The sequence below is a fragment of the Chanos chanos genome, chromosome 4 (genome assembly GCF_902362185.1).
Source record: "Chanos chanos chromosome 4, fChaCha1.1, whole genome shotgun sequence".
Lineage (NCBI taxonomy): Eukaryota > Metazoa > Chordata > Actinopteri > Gonorynchiformes > Chanidae > Chanos > Chanos chanos.
In genome coordinates, this window is record NC_044498.1 from 20167126 (window position 1) to 20183118 (window position 15993).

The 15993-nt window shown below is 40.9% G+C and overlaps 2 protein-coding genes across 4 annotated transcripts; one reads left to right on the forward strand and one right to left on the reverse strand.

Annotated features, from left to right (window-relative positions):
- The first annotated feature begins 3909 nt into the window (after nucleotides 1-3909).
- On the forward strand, nucleotides 3910-12503 carry eif2b4 (eukaryotic translation initiation factor 2B, subunit 4 delta). Of its 3 annotated transcripts, XM_030771419.1 has the most exons (14): nucleotides 3930-4008; nucleotides 4514-4538; nucleotides 4648-4816; nucleotides 4975-5178; nucleotides 6556-6638; nucleotides 7298-7339; nucleotides 8060-8151; nucleotides 8539-8653; nucleotides 8996-9072; nucleotides 9206-9308; nucleotides 9667-9794; nucleotides 11183-11360; nucleotides 11845-12025; nucleotides 12207-12503. In XM_030771419.1, exons 1-14 carry the CDS (start codon nucleotides 3935-3937, stop codon nucleotides 12419-12421), a joined length of 1686 nt encoding a protein of 561 aa, XP_030627279.1. In that variant the 5' UTR covers nucleotides 3930-3934; the 3' UTR covers nucleotides 12422-12503. The 3 variants fall into 3 exon arrangements, with proteins under 3 accessions (XP_030627278.1, XP_030627279.1, XP_030627280.1); XM_030771418.1 differs by lacking the exon at nucleotides 7298-7339 and having other exon boundaries at nucleotides 3910-3995; nucleotides 4498-4538; XM_030771420.1 differs by lacking the exon at nucleotides 7298-7339.
- Nucleotides 12504-13704: 1201 nt separating this feature from the next.
- atraid (all-trans retinoic acid-induced differentiation factor) lies at nucleotides 13705-15681 on the reverse strand. Its single transcript, XM_030772163.1, has 7 exons — nucleotides 15655-15681; nucleotides 15246-15379; nucleotides 15056-15124; nucleotides 14890-14961; nucleotides 14675-14796; nucleotides 14172-14272; nucleotides 13705-14033 (listed from the first exon to the last, which is right to left on the reverse strand). Exons 1-7 carry the CDS (start codon nucleotides 15679-15681, stop codon nucleotides 13929-13931), a joined length of 630 nt encoding a protein of 209 aa, XP_030628023.1. The 3' UTR covers nucleotides 13705-13928.
- Between the last annotated feature and the right edge of the window lie 312 nt (nucleotides 15682-15993).

Consider the following 15993-nt stretch of genomic DNA (forward strand, 5'->3'; position numbering starts at 1 on the left):
TTGCTTGATTGCAATATTTATCTGGCAGAATAAAAAGACTGGTTGACTGGAGAGTGTCACCTGCCATTTGTCCAGTTTTATGAGTGAGAGATGAAACTTACTGGTTTCACCGATTTTTATGAGGATCACCACGCTTTGGGGAGCACAGGATATGACACCTCCTGCAAGGATATACCTGATGTAGAAAAAAAAAAGTGATATCAAAGTTCTCTTACAGGAAACAGGTGTGTGTGTGTTTATCACCATGCTCTAATGTGAGGTGTCATTGTTTGGCTTTGATCTTCTGTAATCTAGGCACCTGTCTTCCACATCTGAAGGTATGTAAAAGAGAGGAATTTGGCTTCTGTGAATGTCAAAGCAGTACAGTTGGGCTGAAAGGTGACCCACAGGCTCACAACCTTTTTAGTGACCTCCCAACACACATATGGGAGGAGGTTGGAGCTACTCCACCTTAGGGTGAGACAGATGAGCTTGAGTTGAGTTTAGATAAGATGTGAAGTCTCCTGTCCAACCCTGATGGCCTAATTTTCCAGCTATGTCCTCTCTCTTGTGGACTAGCACCACCAGAAAGGACCAACGGTGCTAAGAATTCTTCAGTGATGGAACACATGTGGGATCAGGACATTTCATAGAGGTAATGGAGAAGTTCAACAAATTGTAATGACATTGTGAATATGCATGTAGAGTTTGGTTGTCAATCTTCATCTCAGCCTTCCCGTGTCCTCTTTAGGCACTTATGAGTCATTTATGATACGCCTAATTCCTTAAGTCCTTGTGGTGTTAAAACAAACAATCTACATAAGAGAAATATAAAATTAATGTAAATTATCAGCCAGCTGAAATGTTCTTGATTCTGTTTAAAACTACTTGACTCTTAGTTATCTAAATGTCCTGAAACATGGTTAATTTCCGTTGAAAAATTACGTCTACAAGATGTCGTTAGGGGTTCTTTGATTGTGACTGTCAACTGCTGTTGCATGAGTGTAAGGGTGTTGTGACATGATGTGGTCCCAAATGAAAGGCCACTTTGTCTGTACAGGCAGTGAAATCCAGTTGTTGCCCTTTGTGAAGACATGCTTCCTTATATCCCCATATGAATACTCCAGTTATGGAATGTAAGGAAGTGTGTGGTTTCAAGGGGACATAATCACCATGTTAAACAGTCATTTCATCTAAAAGCTTACAGGTAACCAAAAAGTATGTTCTAATCCTCAAAGCCAACTACTGTGTGTATGTCAATACACATGCAGACCTATTAAAAATCATGTGTTTTTCAGGACTGTATATTGGGGTAACTCCAGCTGAGTAGTCAGCCACAGATATGCACATAAAAAAGCACACATGTACACATATGAGCACATATGCTGGCCGTCAGACAGTTGGTAACGCGATGGTGTATATGGGACGTTTTGGCACAGGCATGTGTTCAGGGTTTCTACACCCTGATCCTGTCTCGCTGACCTCCAGTCATTGACAGGCAGGACAGATTGACGGAGCACAGCTGCTGCTCTCTGTGTTGTTCCTGTGGGGGAAGTCTGCAGGGGTTCCTGAAAATACAGAGGAGGTCGACCCAAAGAGACAATGATAGCTCTTCCAAGTGCCAGCTTTGTACCAGTTTGGACTTTGTAAGGTCTTAATAAGTAAGGCTTAGTCAGATTAAAATGACCACAAAGTGCCATAATTATGTTTGATGACAAATTTATCATGTGAGAAGTAGGGCAGACACTTTGCAGAGCGTAATCTATTAAATAAAGATATTACCGGACCATTTACGTAACTCCTATCATGCTGCTATTTTACGCAAAATGTAACCCTCTTGTTTTCTTTTTTCACCAACAGATAAAGGCCAGTTGGAGCACTTTGGCAAATAGAGGCAAGGTGGTTCCCAAAATAAGCATCGTCGGCACCCCTCCCTCTGTCTCTATCTCTCTGTCAAATGTTCTGAAGCAACACGCCTTGCTGTGGCTGGTAAAACGGAACCAAATCAGGTGTGTCTGTGAGGTTTGGTCCCCTTCAACCAGCTACTGCGCCGTGAATTCAGCCTACAACCAAAAGTGGAGAGAAAAGGCTGTGGTGTGCCCTATCAAATTTCTCCTCTCAAAATGTTTTGACCGTATTGATTTTACTCATAGATAATTCAGGGAAATGGGATTTGTTTGGAGATAAATTTTAAACAATTGTGTGAATCTGAGAGTGAAATGTTTTTTTTGTTTGTTTTTTTTAAAAAAAATGGTTAATCAATGATGCTTCCATGAAAATTATGTTTGTTGCATTTACTCATCACATTCATGCTCTACAAATCTTTAATAGTATGTTACTTTAACAGTGTGCCAGATTAATTTCTTGAGGGATTGAATCAAATATGATTTCACTGAAGTTAAACTCACAGTTCAAAAGTTTAATAATATTTGCACAAATTGATGAACTACTAACGAGGGAGAAATTCTTTTCAAGTTATCAGTGATCCTCACTCTCTGAGATCTCTGAGATGTGCTGTAACTTTCCGACTGATGTATATGGCTTTGATTTTATGGCTTTAATTCTTAATTGAAAAGCAATTTTTTATGTTTATGCAGACTGTCAAAAGCATTATCAGGATCTGAGGTGATGGTTTATGTGTTTCACCAAAATGCCACTAAAATATAGATTTTAAAGTTAAAATTATTATTAGATTCAAAGCCAGACTTAAATCATTTTTTAACGTTATTATCTATTGTGTCATGTTTTTTTTTAGAGAAACACAATCTAAAAAGTGATTCACATACTGTGTATGCATTTGTGCTGTATATTTGGTAACTCTCTTCATCTGTGATGTGTCGTTATAGATATAATGAAAACCAACACAATAAATGGGACAAACAACATTTCTATGAGTACTGGCCTCTTGATGATTAAAAACTGTCATTAAGCATTGATTTACATATACATTGACCCTGTTATATAATTCAAGTTGGAAAATGCAGCCTACTTTTGAAGGAACATAATCTGTATATTTTATGGTTGTTTCTTAACCCAGCCCCCTCATCTCTCTCTCTCTCTCTCTCTCTCTCTCTCTCTCTCTCTCTCTCACACACACACACACACACACACACACACACACACACACACACACACACACACACACACACACACACATTCTGCTGAGCACAGATTCTTCTCAGCCCATGAGAGGGGATTGTAAATCCAAAATAGAAGATCATAAATCTAAGTAATTCTTGACAATATTCAACATGATGTGGTAAATCATTGCTGAAAATTCTTCTGAGCTGCAATAATGAACCATCAAATACCTGTCCAGATGGTATGACTGTGCTGAATTTCAGAGTTTAAAACAGTGTTTTGTCATCCCAGGCACATTGTTTTTTATTTCCTCACTCAATACTGTATTTTACTATTCTGCTCTCAGATACATGCATACATTGAAACTTTTAGTGCATACAGAGACAAACTACAAGGTGCCCTGAAGCGATCTCTCACTGCAATATCACCCAGTGTCTATGTAGAACTGTACTTATATGCAGAAGTCTGCATTTTTTCTGTGCATAAATTCTTTTCTGAAATGTGCAGGCTATAGTACCTTTTATGGTGAGGTCAACAGTGTTAAATAAACTTAATAATGATTTTCTACTCATGTCAGTGTTCGAATTGTTTTTCATCAACAATTTTTAGTCATCGACTCATATTTTCTGTAAGTGTACAGGAATTTAATGTTTCTATTGATAAGTCTCTTTGTTAATCGTTTCATTAAACTGGCCAAAATTTCTGTTGAAAGTTGACCAAAGGCTGGCGCCGGGGATAAAAATCATCCAAGAGCGAAATTATCCTGCGACTACGACGGTCGCGCTTGAGGTCTCCTTCAGCGCTAGGGGGCGATATATGTATTTTGTGCTGGTTTGGTCAGAGAGTTTTCAGAGTGTAGTAGTAAGACAGAAACATGGCTGACGCAGAGGAGTCAGAGGGAATCCAACGGAATGACAGCATCAACCACACTCCCGGTAAAATCATTAAGTACCGCTCTAGACCTTTTTATTTCTTAGATGAATTGTGTGTGGATTCACAAAATTGACTTATATGGCTATCGCCACTCATGAAGTGTGCTTAATGTTTATTTGCACGTTGTTCTCATGAGTGACACAGCTTGGAACATTAGCATAGCTAGTCAAGTCATATGTATTATCACAGGGAATTGCATCATGCCACACGTTTTCTTGTCACATTTAAGGGAACATCACCATTCCTTTTTACGTGCAAAACGCGTATACATTAGTTTTCTTGTATTTCAAATTTATGCTAAGAGAAAGTATTGTTGATCACATGCGACCACCAACTAGCTACAGCTCAGCTAGTTATCTCTAGCTGCTGTTGAACGAATATTTGCTGTCATTGTACACTGCGTGCTCACTGTGTGTAAGCGTTTATCTCTCAAGTTATTAATTTTGTTGTGTATCAGCTAATAGTGATGTAAGGTATTGAACAATCAACTTGGTTCCGTCACAGATGGAGCTGATGCGAGGAAACAAGAAATCGCTCGGGCGAAAGTAAGTCTGTTATTTTCGTTGACATCAGAAGTTCCTTATTACAAACCATGGGGAAATTGTTTTAACATCGTCTTTAATTGTACATCTTATTTTCTTTTTTCACCTGAAGAATGAAGGGAAGGAGTTGTCTAAAGAGGAGAAGCAACGTCTGAGGAAAGAGAAGAAACAACAGAAGAAAAACAAGAAGGAGGACAAGGGCCCATCAGAAAAAGAGAAGGAGAAGAAACCCTCAGCATCGGCTGCTTCACCAGCAGTTACACAAAGCTCAGCACAGAAAGGTACCACAGCACTGTCCAGCTGGAAGCCACTGAAATGAGTTCCCATCATGCAGACACCGAAATGTTAATTGAACTCAACACGAAATTCTTTTTGTTTCACAAATGTGTGTGAACTGTCATTGTCTTTTTTTTTTTTTTTTTAATTTTTTTTTTTAAAGCCCCATCAGTACCTGCACCGGTGACCACACCTGTGTCCGAGTCTCCCGTGGTCTCGGACAAGCCCAGCAAGAGCAAAGCAGAGCTGAAGGCAGAACGACGAGCACGACAAGAAGCAGAACGGTCGTCCAGACATGGCAAGAAAGAGCAAGGACAGCAGGGCGCCAGCAGCAAAGCTAAACCCCCACAGAACGAACTACAGCCAGGCAAGTAACATTACAGCTGTTTTAAGAGCTGTTATTGGAACAGTGTTTCTCACCTCAAAGTCCTTTGGCTCCCGTGTCTAGCAAACTGAATCCAGCACTCATTTCTTATCAGGCCCCAGAGGAATCACTCTATGACACCTGGTGTAGAAGAAATAAACTATGGAGCACTCCTTTAAAATATATATATTTTGCTAGTACTGAATTTCCTGGCTTGAAAACACAAACAAATCCTGGTTATGCCAGTTGGAATCTTCTACCTGGTGCTAACATTTGACGCTCCTCATCTGTATTGTGCCCTGAATGTATCTTATCCAGACCAGTGACCCATCTTGGGTGTATGTATTGATTTCTAAGAGTCTTAGACCTAGTTCAAACTCTGTCCTAGAAGTGCTCAGAACTCCTGTGTAAAGGGTAACTGCCAAAATAGAGTAAACACTGGAGTGGATGTGGAATGCAAGTTGTATTTTAAGTGGCCACACAGGAGTGGTTCCTGAAGTAATTAAGTCATTAATATGCAGTCAGGCTCATAATCATATAAGGCATGCTGGGTGGGCCCCGTATCTTCCTGTTGCCATAGCCACAGCGTGAGATCTCGGTGACTTTCAGAGCGGAGCGATGTTTTGCGGGGGCTTCGGTGTGGAAGCCTGCTCAGCTGTCAGTACTTTTAAAATGAACAGTGGTGTAAAGCGATGTTGGCATGGAAATTTTAGGGAATGACATCATGTCTCGTGGTCAAAAGACATCGTCTGCTGTGGTTGAAACTACACACTCCCCAGCCACAGTGTTTTTGTATGGGTCTGAAAATGTAAGGGAAAATAAGTGAACCTTTCTAAATCAGCATGTATCAATCTGGGCAGTGAATGAGCAGTTCCAATGAAAGTTTGTCGAGAGCAAACAGAAATACAGTGGTCAGGCCACAAAGAGACTTTATCATACCCTAATCCTAACTACAGCTAGAAATGCAAAATATCAAGAATGGAGTTTGACTTTAGATAAGTACTTTAGGCTGTGTATTTTCTGAAAGCACTAAAACAGCAATGTTTCATAAATAGGAGACAGTTCCATTTTTGTCCTCTTGCATTTACTGACATTGAAACAAGCAGTGGTTTGACCAAGGGTTTGTAATGGCTATAAGTAGAGCAACCACTTGACCTGTAGGTGGCAATAACATACCAGTCTACACTCAGTTAGAAACTGATGTGAATGAAAAGGAATGCAGTATGCATTGGCTTCAGCTCTATGAAACAAGCTCATCTCACCAAACATGTCATTCTGACTCACTCTTAAAACCATTTTATGCAATCAAGATCCAAATGCGTCAGTGATGTTGTGTACTGAGGTCTACTCACGTCTGCCATCTGTCTCCTCCTCCTCCAGTGGTGAAACGGTTGCCAGAACACGTTCAAGTCGATGACCCCGCGGCAGTGAAAAAGCTGGCCAAGAAGCTAGAACGACAGCAGGTCAGATCCCTTTGTATGGCCTGCATGGACTGCGGTGGTGTTCTGACTGTGAAAGCGTGTTTGCCATTCATAACAGCGTCATTAATTTTAAATGGACCTCAGTGACCGCTTTTATTGAGATTGCTATTTGTGATAACTGATTCTGAGTATGACATTTATTGTTCTCATCACCATCAGTGGAATAATACGGCATTCCATTTATGAGAAAGCAAAGACATGATTATGTCCCTTTATGAAGTTCATTACCACATCACGACAGCATCCTACCTGCACTTGAACTGGTGCAAAACCTGTTTTGCAAAAAATTATGCATAGCTTCAGGGCTTTGTAAACTCTAAGTTATCTTTTTTCCTCTGCACTGGAATACTTTAAGTCATCGTACTTAATCATGCAGGTAAACTGCTCATGCAGAGAATGTGTCTAATCAGATTGCAGAACATTAACGACAACACCACATGCATGGAGATACAGCTTTTGAGAACAGGGAGTTCTTTGAGATCAGGGTTGACTAGTTCAGATGATACTGATCACACATTAGCTCGGCAGTTTGATCAGCCTGTCTCTCTCTACGGGACTTCATCTCGCAGGAAGGAGGCTCGTGCTGAACATTGGTCTCCCTGCTCTCTCACTGCTCATACCTCACCTTCCCTTTCTTTCAGAGGCCAGGGCAGAGTGTCAGTTTAAAGGTGTCAGGAGTCAAGGTCTGCCTCCATTGTCTGTGTGCAGTGCATGCCGTGCTCTTCTTTTGAAGTGCATTTTCCTCTCTCTCTCTCTGTCTCTCTCTCTCTCTCTCTCTCTCTTTCTCCTCAGATGTATTGATTGGTTGCTTTGTGTTACTTGTATGTGATGTGCTGAAGTCTTTCTCTAGACGTGTGTACTTGGAGCTTTTTTCTTTTTTTTTTTTTGAGTTTAATGTTAATGTTTTATGTAAAATAGTAAGCTATTATGGGTAATTGTAGTGTTTGGGAGTCTGCGTGTACTGTCTATAATTTGTGGGTTCTTGTTTGTACGTCAATTTTAAAAAATCCGCAGCAGAGAAGCACTGGTTCTGACATGTAAGAACACACCCTCTATTTTCAGCCTGTTCCCTCTGTCTCCAGACAGAGTTACCCAAGATGGGAATCTTGAACGACTCATTTTCCCACTCCACCTTTATGTTAGGACATACGTAGCGCGAGCTGACTTTGATCCTGGCCTGCAGTGCCAGTGAAGTACCTGAGGCCTGCGCAGGCGTTCCCGGCCCTGACGCATATCAGCAAGGCTCCATCCATCAGATGGTCTGTCTCAGCCATCAGTCCATCTTTTGATGTGAAGAGGGATCTATCTGTTCTCCCTGGTGTGATCTTTAGATGTTTTCCCTAGACTCCTGACATGTTGGACGTGTTAAGATTTAACTCTTTTGTCGTCTCTGTTTTCTCCAGATCCCACTAAGATTAGATTATGGTCACAAAGTCAGCCTGTTCTCCCACCTGCACCAGTACAGCCGCAAAGCCCCGCTCACCCAGCAGATCAGGTAATGACATCCAGAGCATGGTGGTCTTGGCCTTACAGTCAGACAGCCCTGTTCTTAAAAATAGAATCAGTGGTACAGAAGGACACTTCTAAGGGGCTTTCAGATGCTGCAAAATCTATCCAGACATAATTTTAGTGTCTTTTGTTTCCCATGTACTGAATCTTGATATAAGGCATCTTGAGAACATGGCTAGATAACCTTCTTCCTGCAGATTTGCAATTTATGCAGTCTTGCCTCCAAATATATTCAAACAAATCTAAGTTGTGTTTATTTTATTTATTTTTTTAAATTAGATGAAACATATATATTAGTACAGACGAAGTAAAAGCGCACACTGTGACATCTTGTCCTTTGAGGGCTGAAATCAATTCATGACGTCTTTTGCAGCATTCCCGCCACGGTGATCCACCCGTCTGTAGTGCGTCTGGGTCTGCAGTACTCTCAGGGCATCATAACGGGCTCCAACGCTCGAGCTGTGGCCCTTCTGCATGCCTTCAAACAGGTACACACCAACTGCATTAGACCAACCTCTCATCTTCATTAGACCAGCCTATAGTCTTCATCAGACCAACCTTTAGTCTTCACTCTGACCCAATTCAGCAAGATTCCACTATCATCAGACCCAAAGCAAGCACACTGAATCTCACACCCGAACTGTGACTTAATTAGATTACACGTTGCATATGTACCTGCACCATTAACACTGGTTGATCTGTATGTTAAAACCCATGAACAAAACCAGTGATTGAACCATGTTGTGAGACCTAAAATTGCATAAACCAACTGCTTGATCTCATGGGACCGTCACAAGATATGCGTCAAGCCCTCTCTTTATGTCATACAGGTTATTCAAGACTACAGCACCCCTCCCAATGAGGAGCTGTCCAGAGATCTGGTGAACAGACTGAAGCCATACATAAGGTTGGAGCATTGCCCTGTATTACAGCTGTATATGCCATTGCACGCTCCTTTTCTCTACTGTGTGTTCTATGTTGTCTGTTTCTATCTTGGCAGCAATGAGAGCAAACCTGCTTTGTTTTTTCTCCATTCACAGTTTTCTGAATCAATGTCGCCCCCTATCAGCAAGCATGGGTAATGCCATAAAGTACATCAAGAAAGAGATTTCAAATATTTCCAGTCAGTGCAAAGAGGAGGAGGTGAGGACATTGTAATCGTGAATATGTGGATATTTATGATAAATATAGTGGATCTCAACACTGCACCATCAAGTCAGATCCTGGTATATTGATCCTGAAACTGTGGGAGTTTTGAGATTCTGTTTAAAACGATTCGGCATTTATCTGGCTGACCAGCAGTATTGTTACCACAAATAGATTTGTCTGCACAAAGTACACAAAGTGGGGAAATTAATCACAGAGACCAACTTCACAGCTTGGAAACTTTTGATTGATTTTGACTTAAGGGGTCATTTGGCTATCCCAGTTAAATTGTTTTGTGTGACATAACACTGGCCAATAGAATAATGTCCACATGTGACTCTCGTTGTCCCCACAGGCGAAGAAGGAGTTGCTGACGTGTATTGACAAATACATCCGGGAGAAGATCACACTGGCCGCCCAGGCCATCTCTAAGTATGCAATAGAGAAAATCAGCGACGGTGATGTCATTCTGGTCTATGGCTGGTAAGAGTTTTAAATTAAATATATCTTTACTGCTTTATGTTATCTTTTATCATTTTATTGGAGGTGGAGTCTGTGTTAAACAGGGACAGCATAGTTTAATATATGACTTATCAAGCCATCAGTTTTCCTATTAACAGAGGTTAATAAGAAAATGATTAAATATCTTGAATTGGGGAAAAATAAGTGCCTACACTGTAAGCAGAACATGTGACGAGCTGCCAGAAGAGGTTACCTTCTGTGGTCTGTTTGGTCAAGCAAAGTGTCAGATCCTGTGCAGGAAGAATCAATTTCAGCCCAGGTTGCGTTACTTCTCTTGGAACGTAGAACCGATCTCATAACAGTCAGGCTGAATCAGTTCTCGTGAGAATTCTTGTCCATAATGGCTGAGGTGAACAAGAAAACTTATCTTTGTTTAGGAACAGCCGGTGCTTTACAATAGCAGGATAAGGGTGTGTGGTTTGAGAATATCATATTAACACTGGCACAAACTGTGTCACAAGACACTTTTTTTTTCAAATATATCACAGATCTCATCCCTCAGTCCAGAGATCTGGCCAACTGAACACTCTGCCAGTGGATTAAACAAAATAAACAGTCACATGTACTAAGGTTTTAACAAAACATTACCAGGAAAAAATATGTTGTTCTGGTTAGTTCTACTTTAAATGCCTGTCGGACAGTTGTTGATAAAATAATGAGATGTTTAAAAGTGAAGGTTTTGTCCACTGAATTCAGAAGAGGTTTGCTGATCTCTCCTAGGTTGTTCAGTAATTTGCTTGCAAGAATTACAAGGAAACCGATGTTCTAATGTGGAAAATGTTCGTCGATATTGTTACTTATTTGTGCTGTATTATCCATGCTAAAGCTAGGACATAAACAAAAGGCTTTAACCAGGTGAATGATTTCCATGGAAATGGTTTGGTTTGTTATTTCCCCGCTGGTCAGTTTGAGGTTAGTATAAAGGTAGGTGATTAGTGGACCTGGATTTCAAAGAGTTATTTGTTTGTTATAGCCCGAGCTCTTTGGAATTGTCAAACACAAATGTTTAAAAAGTAGCTGCAGTAGATGGGGCTTAACTGCCTGTTTCATGCCTCCTGGTTATTTAAGAAAATGCCCTTGACAAACGGGTAGGCTGTGTCGTGGTGTGCTATATGGGGACGTGTGTGACACAAACACACTTAGGTCACCTAATCAAAGTCCCGAGCAGCCTCCAAACAGAAAAATCAAGACTGGAATCCGATCTTGCAGTGTTGCAACATTCATGGTGAAGGCTTGCTTACTCAGACAGATGGTCCTGGACACAACAACGATGAGCAAAAAATTTGTGCAACAATAAAACCATTGAAATGAACTGTTGTCTATCTGAGCCTCTGCTCCTTTTGTTTCAGTTCCTCACTTGTGAATCACATTTTGTGTGAGGCCTTTGACAAACAGAGGAAGTTCCGAGTGATTGTGGTGGACAGTCGACCCAGGCTGGAGGGCAGAGAGGCACTGCGGCGTCTGGTGAAGAGGGGCATCCGCTGTACCTATGTTCTCATCTCTGCCTTGTCCTACATCCTGCCTGAAGTAAGTAACCCATACCTGAACGGGACATTAGACTGTGTGTTGTCACCCATGCAGTCATTTTGGTCAGGTTTCAGTGACAAGAATCCCGAACAGTTCAGAATACAGTTTAGCCCAGCACTAGCGTGAGTCCTTTGGGTAACCAGCTGTGTAAGACAGGCTGTGTCTCTCTTCTCCCTGAGCACCCATGAGTTATAGGACTCTCAATAAATAACTAAGTTGAGTCACTCCTCGCCTTCACTCCTGTTGCCAGACAACTTGTCTTTTGATCAGTGTGTTTAGTCTGCGTGGCAGGTCCACTGGCAGACGTTGTTTTAAGAGGCGCATGAGAATATCTGCCTAATTCAACACTTGAAGATCCTGTGGAGCATGTCTTTGGCTCATTATTGGCCAGACATTTGAATGGTTTTGAACCGGGCTGAAGACTTAGTGAGATACGGATTCATGATAAATGCACATTAATGTTATGACCTTCTGTCCCATGCAGGTTTCTAAGGTGTTCCTGGGTGCCCACGCGCTGCTGGCCAATGGATACGTGATGTCCCGTGTGGGAACATCCCAGATTGCCCTCGTGGCGAAAGCGTACAATGTGCCTGTACTGGTCTGCTGTGAGACGTACAAGTTCTGTGAGCGAGTGCAGACCGACTCCTTCGTGTCCAACGAGCTCGGTAAAGTTCATACGTTCACTGTCGACTGATCAGTTATGTTTTTATTCACAATGGGTGTGCCATACTTAAAGGAAAAGACAACTGCAGTTACAGTAGATAGTGCGATTCCAAAATTGCTCATCTTTAAATGATTATAGTGAATATTCTGAGTTTGACACCTTACCCCTAACCTTTTCCACAGATGACCCAGATGACCTTATTGTGACTCGAAATGGGAAGACGCACTTAGAGCACTGGAAAACAATGGAGACACCCACAGGAGGCTTATTGGGTTTGCTGAACTTGGTGTATGACGTGACACCTCCAGACTTTGTGGATCTAGTCATTACAGATCTGGGCATGATCCCCTGCACTTCAGTGCCAGTGGTGCTACGACTGAAAAACGTGGACCAGTGAAGGTCCTGGGCGGGTGGCTTTGAGTCCAATAGTCTGTACACACATATGCAGGGTTTCTGGCATGAAATAAATGAATATCTGAAATGCAAACAGTTTTTAAATGGAGTCTTGCTGTCTCTTTTCATTGTTGGGATCAAACCATTTTTGTCTTGTCTTCCCATGTACAGATTTTGCTACTTTTGCTTTGGGAAATGTTTATCACAGATGAGCTCAGTATTAGAGACACAAGTGCACTACATCAGTACAGGAGCACACAGGGACTAAATAAATGCATTGTAGCAGTAGGTCAGTTGACTAATAGGGATTCAAACCCCAAGCATGTCAGCTCACTGATGAGGTGATGGTAAGCAATTCCCTCGTTCCCAAGGTTTACTCCAGAGCTCCGACTCCTGACATAGCAGCATACGATTGGTACACTCTCTTAGTAAGAGCATGAACTAACTAATGAACTAAAAAACTGTATAAAACCACATGGTGCAATTAGGACACAAGGTATCAGTGCTTTTATTTTGTCATTGAATGTGTTTCAAAATGAACGGCACTTCAACGGATTTTACTCTGATGCACTTGAACAGGCTTTGAATTGTTTGTCCGTGTGTACAGATTTTGTGGAGAAAACCTGGTGCCTTGGTTCAGATTAAGAATGTGTCGAAGGATATAAATATTTCAAGCTGGGTCTTATGCCCCGCTTTTCACAGTCACACCATCATTGAAAGGGGGAATTAACCAAAAATTGGCTGAACTTCACCCTTTTTTCTAATAAAAATGGTGTTATTAAAGATGTGAAGTAACATAAGATACATTAAAGAAGTTTCCATGCAGACTCATTCAAACCTCAAACCTAACCTTTTTTACTAGTATTTCAAGCTTACAGGCATAATGTAGCAACAGTATTGATTTATGGAACATTTCTTATTGCAAGTGACATGTGACAGGCATAGAAGACCAAGCAGTAACTGTGCATATGGTGAAATGTTAGACATAAATTAAAAAGCAGAGATACATTTATAATATTGTTCTTTTGACAGCTGTGGGTTTTTTCACTTCATTCACCTCTGCCCTATTCACTGATCTGTGCATGATAATAATATTAAAATTTTTTCCAGTGTTTGTGAGCAAGCAGTCAACATATTTGGCAAAAAAAAAAAGATGTAACATGACATTTTGAGATCAAAAATACCCCTAGGTACCATGTGAAAATGTACAGTGTCTAGTAAAAGCTCATCCTCATTTCTAAATCTGCAGTCAAAGAAGTAGCTGCCTCTCAAAGATGAGCTTAATAAAACAGCTTTTGCGTCGGTGATGCATCTTCTACACACATCAATTTCTTTTCAAAGTGTCCTCATCAAAGTGTCCTTCAGCCTTCCCAGAAAGACAACAAAGCCTCTGTAGTGCAATGTCCAGCACGTCAAGACCCAAAAGGTTTGTATTCCAAATGAGAATTCAGGATTAAAACAGTCCTTCAACACTTTGGAGTGATCCTCCGGTGCCCTCAGGAAATCAGCGCTCAGATAGCTTTGACCTTTCGCCTCTGAGTGACCCATAACAGGGCTGAAACAAACACTGTTGATCCACCCAGTATCCCAAATACCTTTAGTGTGGGAAACTGGCCCTGAAATTCACAGAGTAGCAATGATAACATCTACTGACCTTGACTGACTAGATATTTGTATTCAATTATACAACAGCCAACTATACTTTCAAGAGACATAGGAAAAAGACGTGGCGATGATAAAAGTCCTGTCCTTACCTCTCTTAAGCATTTGTATCCATGGAAATTGTCCACGCAATTACACTCAAAGAAACCTGGGCCATAAGGTGTGCAGAGGGAGTTTTCAGGGCAATCCCATGCTAACACAAGAATGGTGGGAGACATAAGGCTGATGTCATATTTAAATTGTAGTTGGCTCATTACTCAGGGCCATTAAAACACAGGTGAAGGTTACTGAAGTTCAGCAGAAATATTTATATTGAAACAATTTAGGGCCAGTTCATGCATTGGTGGTAAGTTAACAATACCAGCAACCAGAATTTTGGGGGTAACATTATTAAAGTGTGTGACTAGTATTTGCATACTTAAGCACTGCTGGATGAACTAAAGGTTGAAAATCAGAAGAATGCAAGTCATGGACTTTGATGATTCGGGCCTGTTCATTCTGGGGGTTGTTCTTGTTTGTTTGTTTGTTTTAAACAATGACAACACAAATTAACAGAGGTCAGATTAGCTGATTAACATATTCAGTGGTAACTTACACATTTGTCCTGTTTGATTGCAGGCACTTTTCTGTCCTTCACAAAATCGAAGGTCACCTTTGACCTCTACCTTCTCCCATGCATCATCGCTCCCTGGACATTGCAGGTTTGAGGGGAGTGTTCTGGAGAGAATATAACATGTTTAAGTTTGGACATCTTACCTTAAAGGCAACAACTGAACACCTGTGTTATAACCGTATTCTTAATCTACTTACAGATTGGCCAAATTGTAAAATCCAAGAAATACTGAGTCACTCAGATTAGAGAGAGGGTTCAGGGAAATATCTCTGTGAACGCACGAGAGAACAAATTCAGTTCCAGAAAACAGCGAGACAATTTCAGTAACGAAGTCGGTTTCTCAACGAAACTGTTTTTACGTACATCAATATTGCCATCGACGCATCATGAAGGTCTTCAAGATGTCTCAGAGAACAGTTGGATAAATCTAATCTGAAAGTCAAACAAATTTAAGGTGTTTTAAGGGTTGTAAAATACAGAGGAAACAAATGCTGTTTTTAGTAATCGTACAGATGTATAGTTATTGATGATTGCTGTTGACTCTTTAACTAACCCAATAATATCGACGACGTCACTAGCGTTGTCTCTTCGTTTGCAGCATCGACCGTCCAGCTGGCCTAAATTTGAGATGCAGAGGTCGGCAACAGCGCTGCCAGTCTGGACTTCTCCTTGGCACATCTGACATAACTATAAGAGAACGATCGAAAAACACATGTAGATATTTCTATGATCACTGGCATTGCGTCCGTCGATTGAAAGATTTTCGCAAAACAATGAAAGCCCGTGGTATGTGTACCAAAACATTCTGAGGTGGCAGACATAATTCGCTTGCATTAAACCGACAGTTACAATGTAGCCGCACATCAGCGCCAGAGTATATTAGAATAGCGAAAATGTAAACATAGGGTTTTTATCGTGGTGCAGTGCTGTGATAATAGGGTGGAAATGCGGTAAAAGCCTACAACCTCATTGGTGACTCGGTTTTCCATACCTGTGACTCAACGAGTTGACAATTAACATCTACATAAAATAATATTAATATAATAGGCACGGCTGTACGCAAGCTAAAAACTGCTGTCATTTTCCCAAAGCATCTGTCATGTGATTTTTTCATGTATCATGTGATCGTAAGGGGCCTAAAAATCCGCGCTCATTTCATTACTGTCGGCGCACATTTGCGCATAAGCTGACAGAGTGGATTTTTTTTTTCCAGATAGAAAAGCCTGAGTTTTTGAATATTGTATATATTGAACAAAATTAGATTAAAGTTTTTTTCCCATATAGCCTTGTTAATGACTGTG

Excerpts from the sequence above, each read along its gene's own strand:
- atraid (XM_030772163.1), bottom strand. The coding sequence starts at position 15,681 with ATGGAAAACCGAGTCACCAATGAGGTT. Across the intron at positions 15,380-15,654 it reads ACCGAGTCACCAATGAGGTT|TTATGTCAGATGTGCCAAGG; the intron begins GTAGGCTTTTAC and ends GTTCTCTTATAG. Across the intron at positions 14,962-15,055 it reads GCGTCGATGGCAATATTGAT|AGATATTTCCCTGAACCCTC; the intron begins GTACGTAAAAAC and ends GTGCGTTCACAG.
- eif2b4 (XM_030771419.1), top strand. The coding sequence starts at position 3,935 with ATGGCTGACGCAGAGGAGTCAGAGGGAATCCAACGGAATGACAGCATC. Across the intron at positions 4,817-4,974 it reads ACAAAGCTCAGCACAGAAAG|CCCCATCAGTACCTGCACCG; the intron begins GTACCACAGCAC and ends TTTTTTTTAAAG. Across the intron at positions 5,179-6,555 it reads ACAGAACGAACTACAGCCAG|TGGTGAAACGGTTGCCAGAA; the intron begins GCAAGTAACATT and ends CTCCTCCTCCAG.